The sequence below is a fragment of the Pseudopodoces humilis genome, chromosome 18 (genome assembly GCF_049639895.1).
Source record: "Pseudopodoces humilis isolate 2021_Gansu_Grassland_sample_001 chromosome 18, ASM4963989v1, whole genome shotgun sequence".
NCBI classification, from domain to species: Eukaryota; Metazoa; Chordata; class Aves; order Passeriformes; family Paridae; genus Pseudopodoces; species Pseudopodoces humilis.
Window position 1 is genome coordinate 2,569,134 of NC_142217.1, and position 27,916 is coordinate 2,597,049.

The following is a 27,916-nucleotide window of genomic DNA, read 5'->3' on the forward strand; positions in this document are numbered from 1 at the left end:
CACCTGAATCTTGGTCACAGGGAACGTGACCTGTGTGAGATGGCAAATGAGCTTTTAAGTGGGTGCAAACATGACAAGGACAAGATAAAGCCAGGGTAGTGGACTGCTGTGCCCTTGCTATGTTCATTCCTAGACATGCAAATGTATTTTTTTGTGATTTCAGTGCTCTATGGATCTGCAGCCAGAACTGTGCATGCTGCTGCACATCTCTGACCCATCAGTGTTCACCTCCACCTGTTCCCAGTGCCTTCGCTGCCCCCAGGAGCAGCAGCCCTGCTCCCTGGGTGCCTGCAGCATGGTGGTACAAGATGTGCTTCCATGGCTGATCCTTGGGACAAGCTCAGCCTCCCATGGGGCTGCTCCTTACTCATTCACAGCACCAATCCCATGGGACACCACACAGGCACCTATTTTGGGACCGGTGACAAGTGGCAGAGGTCATTCTGGAGCCCCCTCCATCCTAAACTTCACCCTTTGGGCTGCTCCTTCCAGCTCAGTCCTCCTGGCCCTTCTCCATGCAGCACCCTGGGGTTCCTTGTGTGACACTGAGTGGCTGCTTCCTGACGCTCTTCCTAGGGCCAGCATGGGGAGGAGAGTGCTGACAACCCAGAGCTGGCCTCTGCTGGGGCTCATGACCCCCATCCCAGCTCCATGTCAGGAAATGCAGGTCCTTGGGTCTGGGCTGGATGGGAGAGACCATGTGGTGGCACAGAGTGGGAGGCCACTGCCACCCAGGACCACTCTGAATCCTGGCTCTTAGCCACCTCCTAGCTTCCTCTGTGGGATGAGCTGATCCAGCTGGCCTGAAACGGCTCAGCCTTTCCCAGGCAGTAAGGATAATTCAAGGCTGAAAAATCAGTATTTAGCAAAGCACCTGTTGGCTGGGGGCAGCATCCCAGAACCCCAGGCACAGCCTCCCTGCCTGGCCTGAGACTCCAAATTCTGCCTCTGCCCCTGGGTCCGCTCGCTCCCAGTGCAAGTGACCATCCCAGCAGTGAGAGGAACCCCTGGATGGCACAGGGAGCTGCCCTGTCCCCCACCCACCCTGTGCTGGCTCCCGTGGGAGTGTTCCCAAGGGTACTCACTGGAAGGGATGGCAAAGGGGGGCATGGAGGCTTGCGGGGGACCCCAGCCCTTCATGTTGTAGGCAGACACACGGATGTGGTACGCTGTGCCCTGCAAGGAGAGCAGCACACTCAGCACACCCCGCCTCTCCCGGCTTGGCAGGTGAGGCAAGGAGGATTCCCCCCAGCCCACTGCTCCAGGACACCACGAGATGCACTGGGAGCCCACAGCTCAGGTCACTGGCTCTTAGCTCCCCTCCTGTACAAAGTCCTTGTTATGAGACACTAGAGGATCCCTGTGGCCCTGCTGGGTGTGTCTGGGGAATGCAGAGGAAAGACTGGACATTGCAAATGCCCCTCACCAGAGAGTCTCCAGCCTGAAAGACTCAGTGCTGTGGACTGGGGTGCTGGAGTCCCTGGAGACTGGGAGCTGGCCCAGTACTGTCAAGGGCTTGAAGCACAGTGACAGTGATTAAAGCCTCTGATTAAAGCCCAGTGAAGCTGCCAGATGTTGCCAGGCCTCCAGGCACTCATGAAGGCGACAGGAGCCTGTGAAGCAGCTCTGAGAGTATGATTGATGGGCTTGAAGCAGCTCCTTGCAGCGATGCTGCTCTGGGCTCTGCTCCAGCCCCTCCTGCCACACTGGGGGCAGCTCCTGCCCTGACAGTGCTCCCGGGCTCGGCACTGATGCTGTGCCCAAGCCGCTCTCACCTCCCCGAGGGTGCTCTCTGCTCCTTCAGTCAGTGCTCCCTGCCTGCCTGCCCCTGGTAAGGGTGACCCCATGTATCCCAGCATCTGCCCATGTTGCCATCCAGAGCTCCATCCCACCACGGTCCCCGTGTCCCCAGTGCTGGCCCAGGCATGGCTCTTGTGCTTCTCAGGAAGATAAAACAGCAGGAGCCACAGTCCCACCAGCCATGACCTTGCTGAGCTCCCGAAGACTGAGATGGGGCTGGTCTCCCCTCTCGGTGACATCGGGGCTGGGGCAAGGGGTTGGACTGTGCAGGTGGCAGAGGAATTAGCCATTGATTTATTGCTCAGGAAAAGCCTGGGTGGACACAGGAGTGTGGTGGGAGCCAGAAGATAAATCAGGCATTGGGTGAATGGGCCCATTCTGCCTGTCACTGCAGAGTCCCCAGGCACCCTGTCAGGGAGGTTCCCCACTGTCAGAGGCTGTGGCCGTGTGGGGACAAGCAGATGCCTCTCCCAGCCCCACACTTGGCTCTGCCCAAGCTGTGCCCATGGCACGCAGCATGGCACAATCCTATTGTTCCTGCTCAGAATGTTCACAGAAACAAAGAATCATTAAGGTTGGAAAAGGCGTCTAAGATCATTGAGTCCAACCACTGCCAAGGCCACCACTAAACCATGTCCCCAAGTACCAAATACATGTCTTTTGAACATTTCCAGGGATGATGACCCTGCCACTGCTGTGGGCAGCCTGTGCCAGTGCCTGATTCCTTCCCCATGGGTTGCACTATGGCCTGTGGCTTCTCTCAGCTGTGGGTTCTCCCTGCTGATCACTGCCCGCTGTGGTCACCCCCGGCACTCACCGACACCAGCCCCTGAATGGTGAAGTGCAGGTCCTTCAGCTTGTCAATCACAGCTTCTCCCAGCAATGGCGAGAAGGTGGGGGAACAGCTCCACTCCACTGCAAGGAGACAGACCCCAACGTGCCATGAGGCCCTGGAGTGGGGACAGGCCACCAGGGCTGGGGCTGCATGTCACAGACAGCAGCTGCAGGGGGACTGAAAATGCACAGGAGATGGAGGCAGCAGAGTGAAGGCAGAGGAAAAGGCAATTCATAGTAGGGGGAAGGTCATAGGGAGCTGCTGTCCTCACCAAGCCACATAAGATGGTGTCAGCATCTTTAATTGGTGGCTCAGAAGTGGGGGATGGAAGAAATTCTTACAGAAGCCAAAAATACCTGGTTTAAGTGGGTGAAGGGTGCATGACAACAAAGTTTTCCCAGTGTGCAGGATGAGGGGGCAGCCTACAAGTTTTGCCTTGGTGCAGGATGATGTTTGGTCTAGCTCAGAGCATTTGGGTGATGGTCAGGCTGTCCTGGCTTCTTCTGCGCTCCAGCATAAAAGTGGCCTGACTGGGGCTTGGCAGCATTGCCCATGGCTTTGTTGTGTTGACATGGGGTGCGAGGTACCTGCTGTGGCTGTGTGACCCTGCCCTGTGCAGGAATCCTGGTCCTTACCTTTGTACTTGGTGACAACGGCAGAGTTGACACTCAGGGGCTCCCAGAAGGTCACCTGCAATGAGGAGCTGCTGGCCACAGAGAGGTGGACGCTGCTGGGGGCATCTGGCACTCCTGGGGACAGAGGGTACAGGGACTGCTACAGTGAGGATGGTCACTCTGAACTTTCCTGTGTCTGTCTTGGGCCTCTCCCCGGCCCCAGGGACGTATTCCCTGATGGAACACGTTCTCCCCTCCATGCAGCCATACTGCAAGTCCTGGCCACAGGTTGCAGGGACCCTCTGATGGGTGCTGGTGCCATGCATAGCCCCACTCCTTCCCCCGAAGCCAGGACAGCCCCCCAACCCCCAGCCCTCCTGTGGTCACTCACGGGCATGCTCAAACCCTGCCTTCATGCGCTTGTAAAGCCGGAATCGCCACTCCCAGGCCTTGAGCTGCTTCTCCTTCTCAGAGCAGTCAGCGTTGGGCGCCTCGTTCACCACCTGTGCCATCAGCTCGTTGACACGCTGCTCCGCTTCCCGCACCAGCGTGGACAGGTGCAGCGAGCGGCTTTCCAGGCTCACAACTGTGGGAGGGTGGCCATGGCCACAGAGCCCAGGACGAGAGGGAGAAGAAGGTGGTTAGGGCAAGCTCTGCCTCTGCTGGCAATGAATCCCCACCCTGACACCCCATCCTCCCCTCTGTGTCCTGCTCCTGGCGTACACTTGAGCGCACAGTTCCCCTCGAGCCCTGCTGCAGCCTGCAGCAGTCTCCCAGAGCCCAGTGATCGCCTCCCCACCTGCATCCAATGTCCATAGTGCCCCACTGCACCACGCTGGAGACCCAGGTGGTGAGCAGAGTGCAGCTCCCTGTCCCAACTCACAGTGTGGGCTCTCCTTTGCTCCTGCCTGCAGCAGAGCCCTGGCAATGGGAGCGTTGTTGGTCATGATGGCGATGTCCAGGGGCAGAAGCCCCTCGCTGTTGGGGGTGTTGAGGTCCAGCTCCTCAGGGCTGTAGTGCTTCAGCAGCTCCTGCACCCTGTCAAGGTCCTGCAGCTCCACAGCCTCAAAGAGTGCAGCATTGCTTTGGAACTGGGTGAATGGAGAAATGCAGCTGGGCTGAGCACAGGGCACCCTCCATCCCACCAAACACCCTGTACCCTCATTAGCACCCCATGAACTCAATCAGGGAGAGGGTGCCCTCATCCCAAGGGCTTGGGAGCATCAGCTCTTTGCAGACACATCTGGATGACGCCAAGGAAACACCTGGACCAGCTCCAACTGAACCTGCCACAGCTTCACTTAACACATTCTTGTGTTCTCACCCAGGTTCCAGCACCACCCACACAGGGACCCTCACCCCCACAGACCCTCTGTCCCCATCTGGCTGGGGGCAGTAGGCACTGACCAGGTAGGACTTGCGGAGCTTCTCCTTCTCACCCCGTCCCACCAGACTGCCCTCATCGAAGGAGGTGTAGTTGACGCGGAATTTCCCAGACAGGTTTCGGTAGAGCCTCTTGGCTGCATTTGGTGAGGAAGGGCCTGGTGGCTTCCTGGCCTGTGCCAGCTGCAGGTCCCGCATCTGCTGCGTCATTTTAGGGGAGGAGGACCTGAGAAAAAGCCAGGAGGGAAATGAGGCACGGAGGATGTGCCAGAAAGGCAGAGGCACATCTGTACTGTCAGGATCAAGACAGGAATCAGGAGAGCCAGAAAGAGGGAATGGGAAATGTGAGCAGCTGCAAGGTAGATGCCAGTGCCAGCAATGCCCTCACCCATCTGTTTTCAGCTGAGGTAGATCTGTTCCTCCTCCTCACCACTGCTGATGGCTCTGCAGTGGTGCCAAGGAGCTCATATGATCCCTGCAGGTAAGACATTTCATTCCAGACACAAGCTGGGATGCCCAAAGCAACCTCAAGCTGCTCAGCTCTACAACTGGCCTGGATCCATGTCACCAGGGCAATCTCTCCACACACCCACTCTCCACCATCCAGCTCCTACAGAGATGGGTTGCCCCATCCAGGGATGCCCAGCCCCCTCAGCAGTGGAGGCTGCAGGGCTCAGCAGCCCCCAGAGCCGTGCTGGGTGAGTGCTGTCCATCACTGTTGGCTTGGGATAGCCTCGTGTACCCTCTCCACACCCACCCTTCTACAGGAACCCATGTCCTGCACTTACCACCATCCCTCAGCCCTTTTTGGTACATGACTTTTCTTGGAGTTGTTATTCCAGCAAAGGGCACTCTCTGGAAGTAAAGTGGGAGCAGGGAACATTAAGGGCCATTTCTAAGGGCATCCAGACAATGCCAGGTCCTGATGGGGACCAGTGACCCCAGTCTTCTTCCTACCAAGAGATCCTCACAGCTGCTCCTTACCTTCTCCCTCCATTAACCTACAAAATCTTTTCTCCTCTCTGATTATAGAATCACAAACTGATTTGGGTTGGGAGGGACCTTGAAGACCATCTAGTTCCAATGCTCTGCCAGTGGGACGTGATTTTGATTCTTATTTTCAATATTTACAAGTCACAGGGAAAGCTGGTGTCTTTTCTGGGGCTCTCCAGAGTGGGAGCTGTGCCTCTCCCTGCAGCCAGGATCCTCCTATCTCCAGCAAGACCTTATCCCACCAGTCAAAATCCCCTGCTTTGGTGTGAGCATGGCCTTGTTGCTGTGTGGGGCTTTTGCCCATGAGTCATCCCGTATGGCATGGAGGGTTTCCACTGCGTCAAACATCTGATCCTCTCCTTGCTGGAGCTCTGGCACAGCTCCCAGAGAGGAGCATCATGTCTAAGGAGCATTTAGCATGGCTACACTTCACACAGTTTCTCTCAGTTTTGACCCCATCCCCCTGTGTATAAGATATTTATACACAGGGGGATATATTAGAGGCAAGGTCTTCCCCCCCCCTTGCTTTACTGGTTAAATATCAAGTGTGATAAAAGCATGACATTTGGCTGAAGATCATGCCAAAACACTCCAGAGAGGCTGTGCCTGTGGTAAGGATGTTTATAAAGCCATCATCATGAGACAGGATATTAATAAACCCTCACTCATTTCAGATGAGGCACAGTGGGCTGCAGAAGGACTTCAGTGATTTTACTTTTTATTACTGTGATATTTAAGAGTGGAAAATGCTGCAGAGGTTGGCTCCTGGCAATCATTCATCTCACCAGCTTCAGCCTGTGGATTTAGAGGTCTCCAGTGTGGCCCAAGCCACAGTGTCAAGCTGCTGCCCTGGGTTGCTCCAGGAATGGACATATCTGAACACGGGGCTTCATGGATCAGACACTGAGCACCAATCACACCATTTGCAAAAGCAGACAGGTGTTTTGTCACTTCAGGTGGCAAAATACCCTTGAGCAGCCACGTGGGAGTGGGTGAGTTTTGAGCAGCAGAGTCCTACTGGTTCTGGTGGGGAGGAAGGGATCTGCAGCCAGGAATGTGTCACCATGGTGGGACAGACCTGCACAACGCAAGGAGGGGCTGGAAAACCAGTCCTGTGGTCTCCAGGACCTGCCTGGCTCTGGACATGGAGTCCTCAGCCTGTGCACACCACATGTCATCATGGACAGGGAGCAGCCCCTGGCACAGCCTCTCCTGAGGGCTCCTTGTGCCAAGGGCTCACACACAGCACATGCAGCCTTCTGCAGAGGGCAGGGACAGGGTCCCAGAGGGCACAGGGGCAGCAGCACATCTCTGCTGTCACTGGTGCAGAGATGAGAAAAGCCACCTGTGCCTGAGCAGGCAGAGCTGCTCCGGAAGGAAGAGACAGGAAGGCAGATCCTGACCCTCAGGCAAAGCCTGAGATGCAAAGCATTGCCTGGCATATTTAGGAACTGACTTGAGAGGTTCTCCAGCAAAACCTTGCTCTTTCTCTTGTGTTTAAGAGTTCCCTGCTACCCAAGCTCTTCTGTCTCCTCTCCACCTCCAGCTGCTGCTCTGAGGTGAAGGTGGCTCTTTCAGCAGGCTCATCAACAAGATGTGCAAACTCCACTGTGGCTCCCCTTCTTCAAAGGAGGCAACAATGCTCTCCCACACAGATATGGAAGCTGGAGCAGACCCTGTTGTAACAGATCCCTGCTCCATTTGTGCCTGCAGAATCAGGGTTTAAAATGGAGTGGTGCTTTGGAGAGAAGGTCCTTTGTTCTGCCAATTAAAATACATGGCAAATGACCCAGTGCAGGCAGACTGCACAGCTGGGAGGAAGCTCTCTCAGAGATGGCAGAAACAGAGACACAGAGAAATTTCTCACTGTTTTCCCTACTCTAATTTGCTTTTAATGAGCAGTAAAGAGATGGAAATTATTCAGTGCTCAGGAGTGAACATCTATCTACGTTAAACCAGCTGCCCCCAAGATAAAAGAGTTTCCTGCCCTGTGGTTATGAGTCATCTGGACTCAGTGAAATGGTCTTGATTTATCTAGAGCTAAACTTTGCCCTGGAGCAACTGATAGCTGAAAACACCTACAGATGTCCTGCTCTCAGAGGCCAACCAGCCAACACCAGCTCACCCATGGCAAAGCCCCATCCTGCAGGGAGGAGTGGGAGGAGATCCCACCTCCTCCACCTGAAGAGTCTCAGTGCAGCCAAACTAAATTTATCCTAGCTACAACTGGTTCTTGTTGCAAATTATTGTCCTGCTGTCTGCAAGCAGGGGACAGGTGCTTTGCCTGCCCCAGCAGTTCAGCTCTCTGGCCATGGGGGGTGTGTTTGTGATCATCTGGGAAGTGATGTGGACATCAGGTTTGCAGTGCCATAAAGCCACACACCAGCAAACTCCATCCCCCTCTGCACAGAAGAAGCTGAGGTTCTGTGGAAGGATGAATTGGGGCTGGTCAGATCCATGTGGGGTCAGTTTTGGGCCTCTCATGACAAGAAAAACCTTGAGGGGCTGGAGCATGTCCAGGGCAGGGAACAGAGCTGGGAAGGGGCTGGAGCAGCAGCAGCAGCTGAGGGAGCTGGGAAAGGGGCTCAGCCTGGAGAAAAGGAGGCTCAGGGGGCCCTTCTGGCTCTGCACAACTCCCTGACAGGAGGGGACAGTGGGAGGGGGGGGACGGGGAAGGTGTCGGGCTGTGCTCCCAGGGAACGAGGGACAGGAAAAGGGGGAAACAGCCTCAAGCTGTGCCGGGGGGGGTTAGATTGGATATGAAAGGGTGGCCAGGCACTGGCACAGCTGCCCAGGGCAGTGGTGGAGTCACCATCTCTTGAGGGATTTAAAAGCTGTGTGGATGTGGCGCTTGGGGACATTGTTTAGTGGTGGCCTTGGCAGTGATGGGTTAATTGTTGGATTTGATGATCTTAAATGTTTTTTCCAATCTTAGTGATTCTAACTATGATTCTGTCTCAGGAAACCAATGCAATAGAGGTGGTTTTCTTTTTTTTAAAAGCACATGAGGATGGACAAGCATAAGGCACCTTCATTTTTTCCCTTCCTCCAGCATTGAACACAAGCAAATCCACTGGGTTGTTTATAATGTGGTTTATGGATATTCTGAATGTTAATGTTTGCAACACTGCAGATCTTGGCCTAGTAAAAAGTGTTAATAATTGTTGCAATTCCTTGATTTTAAGTGAATTTTGTTGAAGGGCGTAGCCCCTCCGAGTCTCCAGCTGAGAACCAGTCCCTGACAGCCAGGGCTGCTGTGGCCAGGACAGAGCCCAGGGGGCTGGGAGAGCACTGCCAGCCCAGCCCAGCCCAGTGGGTACCTGCACAGGTAGGGAATGACCACCCTGCCCACAGCTCCCAGGCAAGACATAAGGAAAAAAAAATTATCATGAGGGTGGAGAGGCCTTGGCACAAGGTGCCAGAGAAGCTGTGACTGCCCCTGGATCCCTGGAAGTGCCCAAGGCCAGATTGGATGGGTGTTGGAGCACTTGGGACAGTGGGAGGTGTCCCTGCCCATGGCAGGAGGTGGGATGAGGCAAACGATCTTCAAGGTCCCTTCCAACCCAGAGCAGTCCATGATTCTATGATGTGGCTGGTGGGGACCATGGTGGCCATCCCACAACCTCTCACCACCAGGAGCCTGGGCTGTGAACAGCTTGAAGTGCCAGCGGGGCTGCTGCTGGCAGCAGTGACCTTCCAGCCACACCCTGAGGCTGCCTGGTCCCTGCTGCCCCCCAGGCTGGCTGTGAGAAGGAAAAGCTCCCGGGTGCCTGCCCAAGGTGGCAGGGAGAGGGCAGGCTCCAGGCACACGACATCAGCTCAGCACTATGTTCCAGTCCCTGGAGTCAGTGTGGGTGGCTGTCACTCCAGGGAGCTGCTCCCACCATTCCCAGCCTGATGCAGCAAACAAGGAAGCAGCACAGCTCTGTGCATGAGGAAAAGGGAGCCTGAAGGATGAAGGATGAAAGATGCTGATGGCTTTCAGAGGACAAGGGTTGGTATTGGGAGCAGAAGAGGGACTGGGCCCTTGCAGAGTTTGCTGAAGCCTCACAACCATGTGGATGTCAGTGGTGTGTTAGCACAAGATGCAAGGGATGCTCTCCTGAACCAGGCTCCAATTCAGTTCACAGGGGTACCCAAGGGTGGAACAGGCAAAGGACAGAACCCTAAAAGCCAGTTATCAGGGAGAGACAACCCAATCCAGCCAAGCTCACCCCAGCCAGGAGCTCGCAGCAGGAGGTGACCAGCACCAAGCATGGCCAGCAGGGCAAGGGGGCAAATCTGCCCCTCTGCCCCACTCAGGTGAGACCCCACCTGCAGAGCTGCCTCCAGATCTGGGCCCCCAGCACAGGAAAGTGAGTCCAGAGGAGGCCACAGAGATGCTCCAAGGACAGGAGCCCCTCTGCTCTGGAGCCAGGCTGAGGATGTTCACATGTTCACATAGAAGAGAAGGCTCCAGGGAGACCTCTGAGTCCATTCCAGTGCCTAAAGGGGCTCCAGGAGAGTTCAAGGGGGATGAGGGGTGGGGGCCTGGAGGGACAGGACACAGGGAATGGCTTCCCAGAGGGCAGGGATAGATGGGATATTGGGAAGCAAATATTCCCTGTGAGGGTGGGGAGGCTCTTGCACAGGGTGCCCAGAGAAGCTGTGGCTGTCCCATTCCTGGAAGTGTCCAATGCCAGGCTGGACAGGGCTTGGAGCAGCCTGGGATGGTGGAAGGTGTCCCTGCCATGGCAGGGGATGAAATGAGATGAGATTTAAGGTCACTTCCAATCTGAGCTGTCCTATGGCTGTATGATCCTATGAGATCAAGTGGCACAATCAACATACACGTGTTTCCTGAGAGAAAAATCTGAGTGTGAGAGGTCTCTCCACACCTGAGCACACTTGGCCTGACCCACATCCAGGGCCATGCTCAACCCTGCGCAGCACAAATTCATAACTATGGCCATGGACACTTGGACACCAACACTCTACAGCAGAGAACAACACTCAGAGCAGATCCTCTGGGGAGAAGGGGGACATGAGGTGCCATGTCCGGCATGAAGAGGAGCTGCTGATGCATTTGCATTTTCCACTGGTTTTGCCTATGCATAAGCAATTTTTCATGACTGGCAAAAGAGAGAATGGATTAAAAATGGAACATGAGTAGGGGAACACGTCCAAAGAGTGGGATTTCATAACCCATCAAAAAGCACGCTCAGAACTAGGACCAAATGCCATGATCAGCATCCCTGCAAGGCAGCAGGGCCCTTGGAGCAGCAGGCACAGCAGTTATCCATCCTGGGCTCTGCAGACCACCAAGACATTTAGGTGCTGTGCAGTGACCTGGCCATGCAGACGCAGAGCAAAACACTCCTGCTCCATGGAAACATCTGTGTGCCTAGAAAACACACTTGCTTATTGAAACCTGGGTCCAGGGAAAGGCACCAAAACAGACTTTGTTTCTTTGTTAGTTAGTTAGTTAGTTAGTTAGTTTGTTTGTTTCCTCCAGCTTTTCTCTTTTCTCCCCACTTGGCAAACCTGCTGGGTTTTGTTTTGCGTGGAGCTGAAGCAAGCATGCCCCTTTTGTTTAGCAATGAAAACTAACTTATATAGATGCTGCTCCTGCCAAGACATTTTTGTTGGAGCTCCAGAAGCCCAGTGCTATTAGACCCCAGTGCTCGGAGGAGCTCAGTGTGGAGTCAGGCCCCTGGGTCAGTGCAGAACTCCCTGAGCACCAGTGGCAGCACATCGTCCCTGCTGTCCCCACAGCAGACACCACGGTGTGTCTGTGCTGCCCGAGGAGCTCATGGCATGTGACAACACATGGCAGCAGAGAACACCCCCACGGACACACAGCCCACTCTGGCAAGGCTCTGGAGTGGAAAGCTGATTCCCAGCAGCTCGGTATCCAAATGAAAAGCACATCCTGGGTGAGATCTGAAACGCCCAGCAGTGCTCAGTGCCCTCCACCTCTCCAGGGGATGAGGAAGAGCATCACCCTTGGAGCACTTCCCCTTGGAGCACTCCTCTTGCACCAAATCAGAAGGGTTTTGCACCTTTTGGGAACACTTGTGCTGGGAGCACATGGCAAGGACCACCCCCCGGGTTCAGTCCTCACTCAGCCGTGGCAGAAGGGACTCACACAGGCTGGACACATGAGATTCCACACCACAGGGCTGGCTGGGGGCTGGCAGTGTCCTCCTGAGGCACAGCACAAAAGAGCCTGCCCAAATGTCTCATCCCCATTGCATCTCCCTCTTCAGTCACAGGCTGAATTTGGGAAAAATAGAGACTTCAGGACTCTGAGAGAGGCTTGGAGCCAACCAAGTAGACCACTCACTGACAGTGTCCCATAAAACACCCCACTGCTGCAGGCCCAGCTGTGCCTTTGGGGAGGAAGGGAGTGGAGACACTTGAAAAAACTCTACAGCAACACAATAATGCTGCTGCTGCTTTCTTTTTTTATTTTTTTAATTAGACCTCCTGATCACTGCTTAAAAGTGAGACCAGAAGGATCTTGTGGTTCAGTGCCCATTAAAATGTACCCCAAATCAGACTTTCATTTGCAGTGTCCCCATGACCTCTGCCAGCACAGTAAGAGCTGCTGTCCCGGCTGTGCCATGCAGGGACATCCTCCTGCACACACACCTTGTGCAGCACTGCCAGGGCAGGGGGCACCTCTCCCTGGGGACTGTGCTGAGGGACATGGCACAATGACAGCTTCACCAGCCAAGGCAGCTGATGCTGCTAACACCAGCAGCCCATGAGCACCACCTTGGGCTGCAGTGAAGGGGGCACCAGTGGACACAGTCTGGCTCCTGACACTCTAGCCTGGCTCCAGGCACCCCAAACTATCCCTTGAGGGAGGTGATTCAACATTTCAGAGGCTCACACAGTCTCCATCCACAGGTGTGGGTCAGGAAGGAGATGCTGGAAGCTTTTATAACTCAGCCCAGCTCTGCTGATTTTATTGTTTTCACAAGGCCTTGCCCCAGCAGAGCTCCTGCATGTTCTGTGTGGAGGTCCCTACCTAGAAAATCACAGAAAATCCACCTTTCTGCTTCTGCGCTGCCAAACTTTTGTGGGGATGGAGCCGAGTGTGTCTGTGCATTACTGACTGAGGGCATCTCTGACTGGAGGGGTTTGGGAGCTGCTGCTCGGGATGCAGCACCCCTACGTGACCCACACACATCCCTGGGGCACCTCCCAGTGCCAAAACCCGCTGGTCCCTCCCCACCAGCACAGGCACCGGGGATGGCTCAGCCCTGGGCTCCTATCTCCAGGCCAGGGCAAACCTTCCTCGTTGCCTCGCCACAAAGCCAGTCTTTAATTGCTGCTTGACATTAAGTATATGAGCAAGGAAGTCTTGGGTAAATGTTCTTGCTATGGGAACACACAGTGCTGAGTCTCTTTAATTACATTGTTTTTGTTTGGCTTTTTTTATTAGTTGTGCTGCGGCTTCCCCTCCCTGACAGGCCAGTGAGGCTCACGCTAAATATGGCCGGGTTTAGAGTCCGCCGTGAAACCCGAAGCGCGGCACCAGACTGGCTGGACGTGGTGCAAGCCAGGGTTACACGGGACACGCATTCCAGCCCCGGCTCCTGCGCTCCCCCCGCCCTGCTCACACACCGCAGCCTCTCCCAGAACAGCCACCACGCTCCAAACCACCTCTACAGCTTCCTCTTCCTTGCCCTGGGAAATCCTCCCATTATCAGCCCAACCCCAGGCCCCAGGCTGCCCCATTTCTGTCATGCTCATCACTTCCACACTGGTCTACATCTCCATGGTACCCATCGAGCCCATCTCCATCACATCCTTCTGTGTTCTCCCCATCCCAAACTGCCCTGCCCCACACCTGCTCAGCCCACCTCCAGGCTGCCCCTCAGGGCCAGAGAGCCTTCTTCCCGCTGGCCACACTGCTTTCATCTTCCTCTGCCCTCCTTGTTATTTTAAAGGCATTCCAGAGGATGCTGTCAGGCTTGGATGTGGTTTGGTTGGGTTGTTTGTTTTCGTACTGGAGGTTTTATGATCGCACTGGGAACAAGCCCTAATTGAGCTGCAATTCGAATTGCAGTCCGTGGGTATTTGTTTCATTTTTGGAAAGGCTCAAATGGTTGTGCAGCTTAGGCTGGAGAATGTATTTGGTTTTAACTGGAACCTGATGGAGACAGGACAGAGCAGGACAGGCTGCCCCAAGTCATGATCAAAGTTCCTGGGGAAGCCCAGTGTGGTCAGCCCAGTGCCAGGTACCCACTACACAACAGGCAGTGGTGGTTGTGATCACAGCCCTGTGACCACCCAAAAACTCTGGCAGTGTCAGGGAGGAGGCAGACAGAGCCAGAACTCTGGTGCCAAGAGCCAAAGCGCACAGCCCTGGGGCCTGGCTCGGTGGGAGCTTGCAGCCACCCTGCAAACTTCTATTCCCTGTGAACTGCTGCCCTTGCAAAGCCCTGCAAATCCCTGTCCCCTGCAAATCCCTGTCCCCTGCAAACCCCTGTCCCCTGCAAACCCCTGTCCCCTGCAAACCCCTGTCCCCTGCAAACCCCTGTCCCCTGCAAACCCCTGTCTCCTGCAAACCCCTGTCCCCTGCAAACCCCTGTCCCCTGCAAACCCCTGTCCCCTGAAAACCCCATCTCCTGAAAAATGTGGTCCCCTGACAAGCCATGTTCTACAAGTACCTGTGCCCAGCAAATCCCTGCACTCCATAAACCCCTGTTCCCTGCAAACCTCTGCAGAGGTTTGTTACCTTGTGCTTGCCTGGCCCAGCACCCCAGAGGGAGCTCAGCACCATGCCTGGCTGCTCCTTGCTGAGTCAGGAGCTGCTCCAGACCAGAGCTGCTCGCAGGGAACAGGCAGCAAGAAGGGGCAGGAGCTAAAGGTCAGTGCCCAGAGTGCCCTCCATGGGAGCTCTGTGGTATCACCTTCTGCTGACCTTGTCCCACACCCACTGCCAGAACCAGTGCTCACACCCACACCCACATGTGCCTGATGCTTCCAGCACCAGCAACCAGCCAGACCTTCGCAGGTAGGGATGGGTGGACAGGCAGACAGAGGGACCAGAGAGCACCTGCTCTTCTCCACTGCTGTCCTGCCAGGATCTCACAAGCCCAGATGCTGGAGATGGTCAGCAGAGCCCTAAGAGACACCTCCAAGCTACTAACACCACCCTGATTAAATCAGACTTCCACGTGGGGAAGCAGATGAGCCATGGGGATTCGCTGCCCCTCTGTCAGGAGGAAACCCTATCCCAGCTGGGCCTGCCAGGAATGAGCAGCACTACTGCCACAGCTGCATGTGTGCAAACCATGCTCCAGGGGATCAAATGCAGGAGCTGAGTCATAAGATGACCGAAATTAAAGATCACTGAAAGCAAAAGAAGGCAGAAAATGTATCCTTGTGGGTTCACAGGGGCCCACTTTGGATCCAACAAGAGCGGGAGGTAGATGCTCAGCACGGAGATGCCCAGAGCACAACTGGCTTGCTGGGAAGAGTGAGAAGGGATGAAAGGTCACACTCACCCAAGGCTGGTCCTGTTCCCGTCCTTGTGTCCTGACACACACTTCTGAGGGGGGGAGCAGGGAGCAGGGCAGGGCAGGGGGCTGGCAGAGCCCATGGGGCCAGAGGTGTTCCAATGGGAGAAGGAAGGGGGCTGGGATGGCAGTGTCCCAGCTGCTCTGAGGGCTGTTTCCATGTACCTGCACCCCACCAAAAACCCCGGGACCTTCCAGGAGCCAGGAAGAAGCACTCACCTTTCTGTGCCCAACATAGCTTGAGCTTGTGCCAGAGGGATGTCATGTGTTTTGTCATGGCCTCACCCCTGGGTAACGTTCCACTGTCTCGTCACTCCCCTGACAGCACCCAGCTCTCCCTCTGAGTGTGGCTCCTCCACATCACTGTGCCTCTTTCTGGCATGGTGGGGTCCACACTCAGGCCCCCCACTAGGGTTCGAAGTTTGGGTCAGCTCCTGGTTCTGCTGGAAACCGGGCTCCAGGGAGCCCCATGCCCACTGTCTCGCCCTGGGGCTGAGGCTGGCCTGGTATGGGGGCACAGCTCCATGTGCTGAGACCTGCACACTCATCACAGCAGTGAGAGGCAATCCATTTCCACCCAGACTTGCAGAGAACCGAATCCTTTAACCTCCTGCGCCACCTGGTGCCACCAGGATGCGCCTCCTGGTGGAAGCCACCTCTTCTCCAGAACCATCAAATGGTAGAAAAATCGCCCAAGAAGGTCTTCTGGAGGTGCCCTGAGCTTACTCCCCCATGCCTCTAGCTGGCCTCCATCCTCAGCCACCTACATCCCACCTGTACTTCCCAGTCCTCCAGTCCATCACTGGCATGTTCTTTCTGGTGGAAACCCACCTCCATTCCATTGTCCCACCCAAGACGTCCAGCCAGATGGGACCAGCATTCTGAAGGAAACCAGGCTGAAGACTTCCAGAGCTGCACCCAAAGAGGTTACAAAAGGGAGCCCACAGCCAATGATCTCGGCAGGGAGGAGGAGACAATGGTCACAATGGAAGAACAGACGAACACACACACCCGGCTCCAGAGCTGCTGCCCAGCTGGTAAGCGTTATTGGAGTCAGAAACCCACTGGAGGGCACCCAGCAGGAGCCAGCCAGCAGTGCTGGGCACGCTGGCCACTGCCCACAGACTGTCCCAACAACAGAGCAGGAACAGCCTCTCCCACTGGGATCTCCCTGGACCAGCATGTTCCAGCCTGGCAAACTCCTTACCTGGCACAGCTTCATGCTGCATTTGCTTGCTCCAGATCAGCTCCCTGGCCAGCACCCACCAGGATCTTCTCTGACCACCCCACCACGTTCCCCTGGAGCTGGACTCATGCCAGCACCACCCAACTCATGAGCAACACCAGAGGGGCTGGGTCACTGCCACCCAACTACAACAGCATCTCCATGGAGCCAGGGTCCAAAGCCTGCAGTACAAGAAGAGAAGTCAGCTTTTTCCACCATTTTGCTAGAAAGCACCCTACAAGTGCCCAAGCACTCTTGTAACCCCAGCACTAACTGGGGACAGTAACCTCCTTCCAGCTGGGGCTTGCCTGCTCCTTCGTCAGACCAGAGCTTTCCCATCTCATGTGTCATTCCTCTCTCTGCAGAAAGCTCTGAGGTACCATAAAATAGAGAAACTCCAGCTGAAGATAACACAGTCCGTGGAGGAATTTCCAAAGCCCCGAGGACAGCAATTAGAAAAAGTTTCCATTCTAATATAAAGGAGCAACTTTGAAAACCGTAGTCATCACTAGGTCAATCCTCCACCTACCAGGACCTGGACTTGATGGCCTTGAATGTCTTTCCCAGCTGTGATGATTCTGTGATTCTGTCCTTCCACACATGGATGTGATACTGCTGAGCTCACCCATGGAACAGGCAGGTCTACAAACACCCTTTCCCAGGTCTCACATGACAGGAGCATTTCCTCAGCTTCTCCTCCCCTCACAAGGCACTGCCCAAGCTGGCCTGAGCTCTGCTTCTCTCTGCTGAGGGTGAGAGGCAGGTGATACCCACAGCCAGTGCCATGCAGGGGAAATGGGGATAAAAGCAACATTGCCTTGGGTAAACTGATTTTGAGACTTGTTTTTGGGAAACAGATCCTTCAGTCACCACTCCTGACCTGGACTTGTGTGGGCAAGGTGCCCTTAGAGAAAGGGACAGGAGGACACAGCATGGCCAGAGTCCCTTTGCAAATGGGGACACCAGCAGCTGGTCCCTGAAGAGCTCCTCCAGACATGCCCAGCCATGCTTTCCAGTGGCTAAGCATTTGACCAATCTGTGTTGATTTCCAGCAGGAATGCATCATCCCTGCCAAATTTCAAGTCTCTTTTTCAAAGAGTGGAGACACCAGAAGCCCTCAAATAAAGAGACGGGAGGAAAAAAAAAAAAAAAGAAATTGGCAAAGCTACCGTTTTTCCCCAACCTTCTGCATAAAATTGGGAAAATAGAGGGAAAAAAAAGAGAAAGTTCAGCCTCAGGCAGAAAAGCATGGAACAATCCAGCCCAAACAGTTACAGCCTGGCAAAGGTAAGAGCAAACAAACTTCCTCTGGGAAGTGCTGTACAGCCCTAATCTGTGGTGCCCTCCTTATCCCTCCATGCAGCTCACAGGGATGACTTCCCTGCAGCTCCAAAGAGCAGGGGTGGCAGGAGCCAACAGCTGCAGTGACCCTGGAGATGGGAGGTGGCAGGGGGGTGAGAGGAGACAGCACCTCCAAGATCTCCCAAAGCCCTTGGGACATCCCTGCTCACACAGTTACACCAAGCAGGACCTTTGAGACACACACAGCCAGCTTGGGCCCCTGCACCACCAAGAGGCTGCGAAACGTCTCCAGAGCTGGTGGCCCCAGCACATGGTGGGTGCTTCTGCCTCCTTCCTCCCCCTCCTCATCCCTAAGCAGTGAGGTAAGGGGTGACACCCTCTTGTTCCTCAGACACCCAGCTCTTCCCACCATGCTCCTCACCCTGCTTTTCACACGTGCTGCAAGATCTTCCTCAGGATCAGGATGCGCACACACCTGGAAAACCCCACTGTGCCCACCATGCCCTGCCACATGCTGGCCTAGGATGCTACAGCTTGTCCCCGTGTTCACATGGGTGGCTCACACTGCAATCACACCTTCCCATCACTGATCCAACAAGCCCTCAGCCCTCAGGGCCTCCCTTGCTCCATTACCCCAATTTTTCTGTGGTCTGAATGCAGACAAGGGAGGTAACAAGAGTGATCTCCAGGTAAAGTGTGGGAGCATCATGAGGAGTGGGATTTAACTCCTCACAGAGCAGCTGGGTGACCCTGAGCAGGCCACTAAAGCCCTGGTGCTGGGATGGGGTGCCCACTGTCCCCTCAGACCAGGGAGAGCAAAAGTTACAGCAGCAAAGTCCCAGTGTAACACAGGAACAGCTCCATCTCTCTGCTGGTGCTCCTGCCTGAATACCAAGAATTACAGAGGCCTGGAGTAGCCAGAGCTGGAAGGGACCCACAAAGGTCACAAGTCCAACCCCTGGCCCCGCACAGACAGCCCAACAATCCCACCCTGTGCCTGAGATCATTATCCAAACACTCCTGGAGCTCTGGCAGCCTTGGGGCTGTGCCCATTCCCTGGGGAGCCTGGGCAGTGCCAGCACCTCTGGGGAAGAATGTTTTTGAGAGATCCAGTGTGACCCTCCCCTGGCACAACTCCAGCTGTTCCCTGGGTTCTGTGCCTGCTCACAAAGAGCAGAGATTGAAGCTTTCCCTGTGCTTCAGAAGGATGAGGTGATCATGCTGGTGCACAAGGAAGGCAGCCTTTGGGTCTCTGTGCAGTGCAGGATCCTGATCCTGACCTGCCTGCATCATCAGGAAAGGAAACGGCCAAAGAAATTTGGAGTTCATGTGAAGTTCACCCGAGCTGAGCTCTACTCCATAAGCAAAACTTTCCTGCCTGCCACGAGCCTTCCACAGCTCATGACCGGGGCAGAGCAGGGCCAGGACTGCACTGGGAGGATGGGATCTCTTGGCAGAAATCATCTTCCACTTGCAAAGAGATCAGGCAAGCGCTCTGCCGGGAATTCCACCTCCTCACTCAAAGAGCTCCAGGAGGAGTGTGCTCACCACTGAGGTTCCTTCAGACCCCAGCTGGACAGCAGCAGGACACCAGGCACAGACAGGGAAAGCAGGAGCACTGACTAAATGTCACAGCAGCTTATGTATGTCCAGAAGCAGCCTCCTTGCTTCCCAGGATTTGGCCCGGTGCTTTGAGGGATTTCAGCAAACCTAGTCCAGGCTGCCTGCCCACACAGACCTGTGGGCACAGCAGGACTTGGCTCTGGAGCCCAGCTCGGGCAGGGAGGATGGAGCAGCAGGATGGGGGCATAGGCAGGGACAAGGCACCTGTCAGACCTCGAAGAACCTGCACCAGCAAACCCCTGGCCTTCGCCCAGTCCCACTTCCCAAGGAGATCCAGAGGTGGAGCGGCCCCTCCCAGGACCACAATCCAGCCCAGCCTCACCAGGTGCCTCTGCCCTTGCGGCTGGTTCCTGACACTGGACAGCAGGGACTGATCCCCCAGGAATCTCTGATGGGTCTCTCTTTCAGGACTGGTGTCCTCTGACACAGACCAGGCTTGCAGGGGCTGGTGTCTCCAGCACACAGGTGTTGTGATCACCCAACAACGCCAGGACCTGGTGCACAGTGACATTTAAAACCAAAAGAATTTGGGTTAAGATTATACCTGCTTGGATCTGCTCAGATCACCTCTGCTACTGTCATTGCCTCTGACCACAGTAACTGCCTCCTCCTCCCCAGTGAAGATGCTTGGGAATGAGAATACTGTTTGGGAATGAAAAAAATACATTTTTTAAAGAACCTGCTCCCTGAGCAGAAGTTTTAGCCTCTCTAGAGTCTGCTTCCAGTGCAGAAACCTTGACCTTGGGGCTCTTAACTACAGTGTCAGCACAAGCTGATGTACAAAGCCTACCAGGAAAGCTTGACCTGCCAGGCTGGAGTTCAGAGCAAGCCCACAAGTCAGCCATGGGTCTGGGGGATAGCCAGCATGAGACTCCAGATGCCAGGCATCCTACAGCAACAGCAGTTCCTTCAACAGCAGCTCTCATAGAGTCAGAGGATCCTGGAAATGTTTGGGTTGGAAAGGACCTGAAAGATCATCTTGTTCCTGTCCCTCTCCATGGGCAAGAATACCAAAGTGCCTGAAAAAGGAGGTCAACATTGCCATGCTCCTTTTAAAGAGTGAGAAGCTGAGGGACGAGGCCCAGGTCTTGTCCTCAGCTGCTCAGTGGGCACATAAGTTCACTCTCTGACCTATACCAGACATAAGGCTCCGCAGATGTGGAGACCACTTGGGCTCACAACTTCCCTGAACAGCATTCAGCCCACACAGGAAGGGTGAGTACGAGGGATGGGGAAGAGTCAGTGTGCAGTAAGACTCCATCAAAGGTGGAAAGAGATCCCAGCACATCCAAGGACATGGTCCTCCTTGTCCCACTCTCCTGGGATGACTCCTCCCTCCCATTTGGCCTCTCCACAGAGCACTGGCTCCTGCCAGCATCCAAGCCAGTAGATCCAATATCGACCTGGCACTGTGAGACACTCTCCAGGAAGATAAACAGGAGGTTCCTGAAGCCCTGGAAGGCAGAATTGTCTCTGCCAGAGGAAACTACCTAAGAGAAGAGGAAACCTGCCCAACAGTGACTGCCACTGCTCAAGGGACAAGGAAGGATTAAAATTACTGGAGTACCTTGGAAGTGTCAGCTGTCAGGACTATCTGGACATGTCCATGTTTCTGTGTTTCCTGACCCAGTGTCTCCAGAAGCATCAGCAGCAGGACCAATGATCCCTTCTGCTCCCAGGGATAGAGGGAAATGAAGCCTGGCATTCCAGAATGAAGCCTGGCATTCCAGAACTGGAGTGTGCTGCTGCCCTTGCTGGAGCTGCTCTAGACACACAATTCCTCCACACTACCCTTCCCCAAGTCCAAACTGGCTCATGGAGAAGGAGGTTCATGGCTGGAGATCTGAAGACCTGACCAGTAGTAGGAAACCAGGACTATTATGGAAATTCCCATTAAAAGAAACATACTTAGATACTTTTGTGTGCTGGATAAGGGGACTGGGAGAGCAAAGACCTTCTAAATCCAGTGCATTGCAACTATGTAGTGATAAATAAGGGGGAATGGCTTCACACCAGAAGGTTTAGGCTGGATATTGGGAAGGAATTGCTCCCTGTGAGTGGAGAGGCCCTGGCACAGGGTGCCCAGAGAAGCTGTGGCTGCCCCTGGATCCCTGGAAGTGTCCAAGGTCAGGTTGGATGGGGTTTGGAGCAACCTGGGATGGTGGAAGGTGTCCCTGCCCATGGCAGAGGGTGGAACGAAATGAGCTTTAAGGTCCCTTCCAACCCAAAGCTTCCTATGTATGACTCTATGGAATACCAGGTGGTGTGGAAAGGTTTGACTTGCACTGAGATTTAGATACCCATCAGGTTTCCTTTTCATAACAAGGATTGTGACATCTCTGCAATTCCCCCAGTATATCCATTGGGATTGGGCTGCCTGCTGTGGAAATCCACTGGCACCTTCCAGGCAGAGGCAAGTTCATAGAGAAGAACCAGTGGAGATCCTGCAGGATGAAGAGCATCCTCCACACTCTTCAGCAGGGACCAAGGCATCCATCCTGCTTTGCAGATTGTGGCCATGGGAAATGGCAGAGGGATGATGACAATAAAACAAAACAAATCAGGCAATTGGGCTATTTGAGAGAAATTAAGGTGTGCTGAGGGTAATAGACTGAGAAATAACCTTATTGGAGGTATCAGCTACCAGCAGAGGGAAGCGGCCAGAGCACCAAATCGGTACAATACTTTATATCTGTGTTTTAAATGTTATTTGTTGCCTGTGCTCTCAGTGAGGAAGGGACCTGGCTGAAGGCTCTGGTCCCACATAAGGAGAACCTGGATGTCAGTCTTCTCTGAACAGTTTCCTTCTGTTGCTTCTCCAGAGGGCTCAATTTCTCCCACTGCAGTGATATGAGAAACAAATGAAGATGAGAGTGCTGGACCTGCTGGAGCCTGCAGCAGCACAAAGAGGGTCCAGGCCTCGCTCTGCTCCCAACCTCTCCAACTCCATCGTAATCACAAGCTGAGCTGCCTCTCCTGAGAAGAGGAGGAAAACTGGGCTCCCAGAGGCTTGTGGCACCAGGAGGGGAGGCACAAGGTCTTTCCTTCCTGCTGGCAGCATGAGGCAGCAGAAGCGGAGCTGCAGGGGCCGTGGCTCCTCTGCCAAAGCTGCCTCTGGGCTAAGGACTGGCTGCAGCACCACGTCAGTCCCACTGGGACCAGCAGCTGCCCTCCAGCCTCTGCCTGCCTGCAGGCAACTCAGAACATGAGGATAAGAAGTGATCATTCACAGGTAAATTATTCCTGCGATGCTTTCCTGAGGTTAACCGGACTTTCAGGGAGATACTTGGAGGGCTCTCTCCCCCCCACCCCCATCAGCATGTCCCTCACAGTCACTGTTAAATCATTGTCCCTCCAGCTCTGGGGAGGGGGATGTGAACCCCTGCTCCCCCCAGTACATCCAGAGGCACTGGCCATGGCCCCAGAGCTGGGGACACACCCAAGCTCTTAAACCACACTGCCCATGTATAGTTCAACACCAGGGACTCTGAGGCGCCCTAAGTGGCACCCACCTCGCTCCCAGAGAGGTGAGGTGGGAGGATGGCAGCACCAGGACAGCCCCTGGCACAGGAGTATCTCTGCAGACAGAGCCCTCCTTGTTCACTGGGGCTGCAGCTCCTCTTGACAACATTTATTGCCTCTAAACCAACTTTGCATTGTTCTGCTGATGGCAACGTCCATCTGCCACATGGGGAAGCTCCGGCTGCACGGAGCCCTGGGCAAGAGGCCCTGCACGGGCTGGCTCCCCCGGAGCCCCGGCACCCCGGCAGCGCCCGGCACAGCGTGCAGGTCCAGCTCCCATCCAGCTAATTCAATAAGTCACAGATACCATGACTTCATAAGGCACACAGAGGCTCCACAGCTATTAGGGGAATTGGGAGCAGGGGGAGGAGGAGCTGAAATGGAGAAGGGATGGAGACGGGGAGGGTGGAGAGGGGGAAGCTAAGACAAGCAGCAGAACAAAACATCCCATAAATCATGAGGAGCTGCTGAAATACCAGAACAAATGACCCCATAGCTTGGCCATTGTTCCCGAGCCAGGGCTTAAAGAGCTCCCAGTTGAGACAAAGCGCCTCGCGTTTCGTTTCAACACCGCGCCGGGACCTGTGCTGGGCCCAGCCGAGCTGGGGGCTGTGTTTCACCTCGGATCCGTGGCTGGCACCGCCGGCATGGGGACCATGACGCCCTCAGCAAGGTCAGCTTGGCCACAGAAAGTGCTACTAATGCAGTGCCCGCAGCTCAGCCTGTCCAGAGCATCTCCTTGCTCCCACATGCCCCCACAGCTCCCAGGCTTTCCCATTCCTCCTCCTCCACTGCAAGGATCAGGGCCTCATTTGCCTTGTTTTCCCTCACTCAGGCTAAGAGCTTCCTGGTCTGGGGAGAGAAAGACCTCCAGGACTTCTCTGGAGTGAGACAGCTTGAGTAGGGCTGTGAAACCTGGAGGAGCTCTGAGCCTGCCGTCTTCATGCTGCTGCTACTCTTTGCTTCCCAAAAAGTTGATGACAACTCTCTCTGTGCTGGCTGACTCTGGCAAAGGGACAAATGTCACACAGAGAGTCCTGGGGACAGTCCCACACAACTGTGGACAGCTTTGGGAACAGCACCAGGCTCTCAGTGGGCTGTGCAATAGCAGCACTCCCATGCACTGGATCAGGAACAATGGGATGGATCAGTCGGCAGCTCGGCACCTCCCCTGAGCCCTGCAGCTCCACCAGGACCATGGTGCCAGGAGGTGAGGACCCCATGGATGGGGACAGGTCATCTGCCTGCAGCAGAGACAGCACCAATGCTAGGAGGCATTTCCACAGCAGGGATTCCATGCCCAGCCATACAGGGAGAACCTCCACACCACTCAAAGGGGAAATATTACACTATGACACTTTAAATAACTTTCATGAAAACAGTTCCCTTAAAAAATTTCTTTATAACCAAACCCAAAGCACAAGGCAGAGTGCAGCAGCTGTCACGTGTGCCACCTCCACCATCCAGATGGTGCCAGCGAGGTTCCCATGTCCGGTGGCTCCTGCTCACCTGGCACCTTCCACCCGGGCCCGTGCAGTCTCTGCACGGCGGCTGCTGGCACACAGCTCCCTGTGCATCCCAGCTTCAGCAGCGAGGAGCTGGGACCCAGAGCCCTGCCAAGGGTCAGGCAGGAAAACAAGCTGCAGGCAGGGCTGAGCCCGAGGCAGCCGCCTGTCGCCAAGAACAGACACGCTGCTGCCAGCACGGCTTCAGCCTCGTGGTGGGCAGCCAAGGAGCAGAACCGAGATAACGGCACGGGGCGAGACAGGAATGCGCTGCATTTTTCCTCAGCTGCCATGGGAATAGGCTATTCCAACCATGGATCACAGGGAGGCTGGCTGACAGGGAAAACACAAGAGCCCAAAGAGAAAAAGCAGTGAGTAAGAAATGAAGAAGAAAACTGAGGGAAATCAGGTGAACAAGTGGTGAGTATGGGAAAAGGAACGTGGAGGGGAAGCAAACCCAGGAACAAACAGATGAAGGAAAGCCAGAGCTAGAGCTTAAAAGGAAAAGGAAGGGACAAAAGGATTTCAGAAGGACAAACCTACCAGGGCTGAAACTTCAAATAAGCAATGGAGCAGAGGATGTGAGGGAACAGAGGCTCCCAGCTCTCCCACACAGGAGCAAACCAGGGATCGCAGCCCTTCCATTGGGTTAAGAGTCACTTCAGAGGGAAGATAAATGTGGAGTATATCTCAGGTAACAGGCACAGGAGGAGAGGAGGCCACAGCTCACTCCAGCTGGGGAGAACAGGGATTGCTGGAGTTTTGGTGTTGCTGTAGGACAGTTTGAGGTCACAAGCTTTCACTTTCTTCACCCCAACAGCAAAATGTGGTGGGCTTCAATTCAAGAGTGCTTTAGTAGCCTTGTGCTGTTTAGGCTTGGGAGCTAGGTTAGGACCAGACACCACAGAAAGCAGAGCTTTAATAAACAAAATTCCAAATCCTTGCCTCAGTTACCATGTTTTACTTCATGTGTCCCAGCACACACCATCCAGTAAAGAGAAGGGAATCAGCAAACCTGGGCAAAACCAGACATGTGCAGCTCCCAGGTTTCTCCCAAAGACTGGGAAAGCTCCTCTCCAGCACCTCCCAGCAGCAGGACACCAGCACGGGGAGCCATGGGCTGAGGTGATCCAGCACATTCACAAGCCCAAACACTGGGGACTTTGTGGTGCTGGCTTTAAAAAAAAAATACCCTAAAAAAGGCCTAATAATGAAGTATTTATTTCAGTAAACAACGTATGAATGAAAGAAGTGTTTTCTCAATACTTCGCTTTTTCTCTGCCTTCTCTCCCTTCCCCCCAGCAATTTTGTTTTTAATAAGTGGAACTAACAGGGCTTCGCTCGCTGCTGGCCGGGCTGGGGAGCAGGGCCGTGCTCTGCTGGTCTGCAGCAGCACAGGAACACGTGCCATGGCAAATAGAGCTGCCTTGTGCCTGGGGGAGCAGCACCCATCAGTGCCACAGCCACCGAGGCAGGGAGATGTGCTCTGATGGACACACACACTGTGAGCTCTGCCTCGGGAGCATCCCTGGCCCTGGCAGCAGCACGGGACATCCAGCCCCTTATTCACTGTGGCAGCAAAGAACTGCACCTCCTGGCCCAGGGCTTCTGGCACTGCAGAAGGGCCAAGTGCAGGTAAAGGCATCTGTATCCTGTCCTGCCTGGCTATGCTCAGTGCAGGAACATGGTGTCAGGCAGACTCTGTGACCCTGTGCAGCTCCTTCTCTTCTACCTCAGCTCCATCCACCCCTACCTGAGCACCTGAATAATTGGGAACACTGGAAAACTGGTGCAGCTTGTCCTGTGTGAAGATGGGTTGTACTGATGATGCTTTAGTAGGAATTTCAAGCAGGAACCTCTAATCCCTGCCCCAGACTGACACCCAGCTTTTCAAGGCAAAGAACATAGATGATGTCATGCTTTTCTACCTCCTGCTTGGCAACAGGCAGCAGCAGATTGAGCTGTCCTTTGCCTTCAAGCCTTGGGGTCAAGATGGGCAGGATTCTCAGAAGCTGCTGATTTGGGAAAACATGGTCCATTGCTCTTCCATGCCACCCCTACCTATGTGGGATTTGCTGAACCTGTCACACACAGTGTGGGTGTTCATTTCTGTGCAGAAGCAGGTGAAAGGATGCAGTTGTAACCCTGGGTTGCAAATACAGACAGACTTGATGTGGGTAGGTATTTGTTCTGGAAGACAAGTTAGGCATCTGTAGATTTGCCAGGATATGATCTAAGTTTCCCATCAGCCAGAGGACTGAAGAGCAGCCTCACCTGCAGCCCAGGATGGTTTGGAGTGACTGAAGGTGCTGATCCTGCTGTGATGAGCAGAGATCCCTGGTGATGTACAGGGAACACAAAGAAAAGCTGTTTCACACCAAGGAAAAGGCCAGGAGATCCCTTAGCAGGTCATAGCTGCAGAGGAGACTGGAAAAATCTCCAAATGCTTCTTTGAGGACCTCTGCATGTGAGATGGATGGGAGCAGGCAGCAGGCAGGGTCCTCAGCTCACTGCCACCCCTCAGCATTTGACCCTCTGGGGTGACCCCTCCTCTGTGCCCTGCCAGCACCTGAGCTCCAGCAGCCCGAGCCACCCGATCCTGGCTGCCAGGGCGATGTCTGATCCAGCTCAGGAAGTCTCCAAGCCATGGGTAAAACCCCCAGTACAGGGTGGGAGTCCTGCCTGACTGTGCCTGTGTCCCTGAAGGATGGGGACACCACGTCTGTCTTCCTCAGCCTCACAGCCCCAAGCTCTGGTGCAATGGCACAGGGCAAACCAAAGGCAAAGGCAGTTCCTCCTCAGGCAGAGCTCATTTCCAGACTGCTTTACAAAATCCCTCTAAAAGAGCATCGTCTACCACTGCTGCGAGTTGCTGCTGCACAAGGTGGTGTGCCAAATGCAAGACAGATGGTTTCCCCCAGGAAAACACTATGGAGTGGGGGAAAATGTACCACAAATATCCCCCAACAGGGCTAAACTGGGACCTGGGGGCTTCAAAGACACATTTAGAGAGGAAAGAGATTTAGTGGTTTCTCATGCTTCTTTGTTATGAATAAAGACAAGCTCTGATTGTTTTTAATGAGCTCGCTGTTGTTTCTCTATTTGATACATTACAAATTCACATATTTGTCTCTTTAGGAGATTGAGAGTAATTGCAGACCAGGTTTCCTCATCACATCCTCTTAGCAAAGGGAAGAAAGTTATGTAAGTGGAGAAGAAAGCAGTCTGTCCCCAGATATCCTGAATTCTTTGTCTGGTTCATTAATACCTGGAGAGCTTTGATGCTCAAGGAACCTCACAGATAGAGGAAGCCTTTGAGGAGGGTTCCACAGCCTCACACTGAAGTGCTAGAACACACAATAAGTGCCAGAAAGATCTCAAAAAAAAGCAGGGAAATTGAACACCAAACTTGACATTCTTGCAATTTCTAAGATTTTTTTTTTTTTTTTTTAAGTTTTACCCTCCTTTATCCATCTAAGGGAGCAGAACACAATGCAATTTCCAGGTCCTTTAAATATCCTTAGCAGGTCACCTCTAGCGCTGGGATGGCTGGCTATGATCTCCTTCCAAGACTGCTGCAGCAGAGCTCAGAAGCCCAG

At 54.3% G+C, this 27,916-nt stretch overlaps 1 protein-coding gene across 11 annotated transcripts in view; it reads right to left on the reverse strand.

The window, feature by feature from the left end:
* Positions 1-27,916, reverse strand: part of LOC102110019 (ankyrin repeat and fibronectin type-III domain-containing protein 1-like) — a 245,663-nt gene that overhangs the window by 10,710 nt on the left and 207,037 nt on the right. For all 11 annotated transcript variants that reach the window (XM_088064291.1, XM_088064296.1, XM_088064292.1 and 8 more), the window contains 6 exons: positions 4,657-4,858; positions 4,133-4,340; positions 3,641-3,835; positions 3,271-3,384; positions 2,618-2,715; positions 1,086-1,176 (listed from right to left, as the gene is read on the reverse strand). In XM_088064291.1, coding sequence (XP_087920417.1) covers positions 1,086-1,176; positions 2,618-2,715; positions 3,271-3,384; positions 3,641-3,835; positions 4,133-4,340; positions 4,657-4,858 — 908 coding nt within the window. The remainder of the gene's footprint in view (positions 1-1,085; positions 1,177-2,617; positions 2,716-3,270; positions 3,385-3,640; positions 3,836-4,132; positions 4,341-4,656; positions 4,859-27,916) is intronic.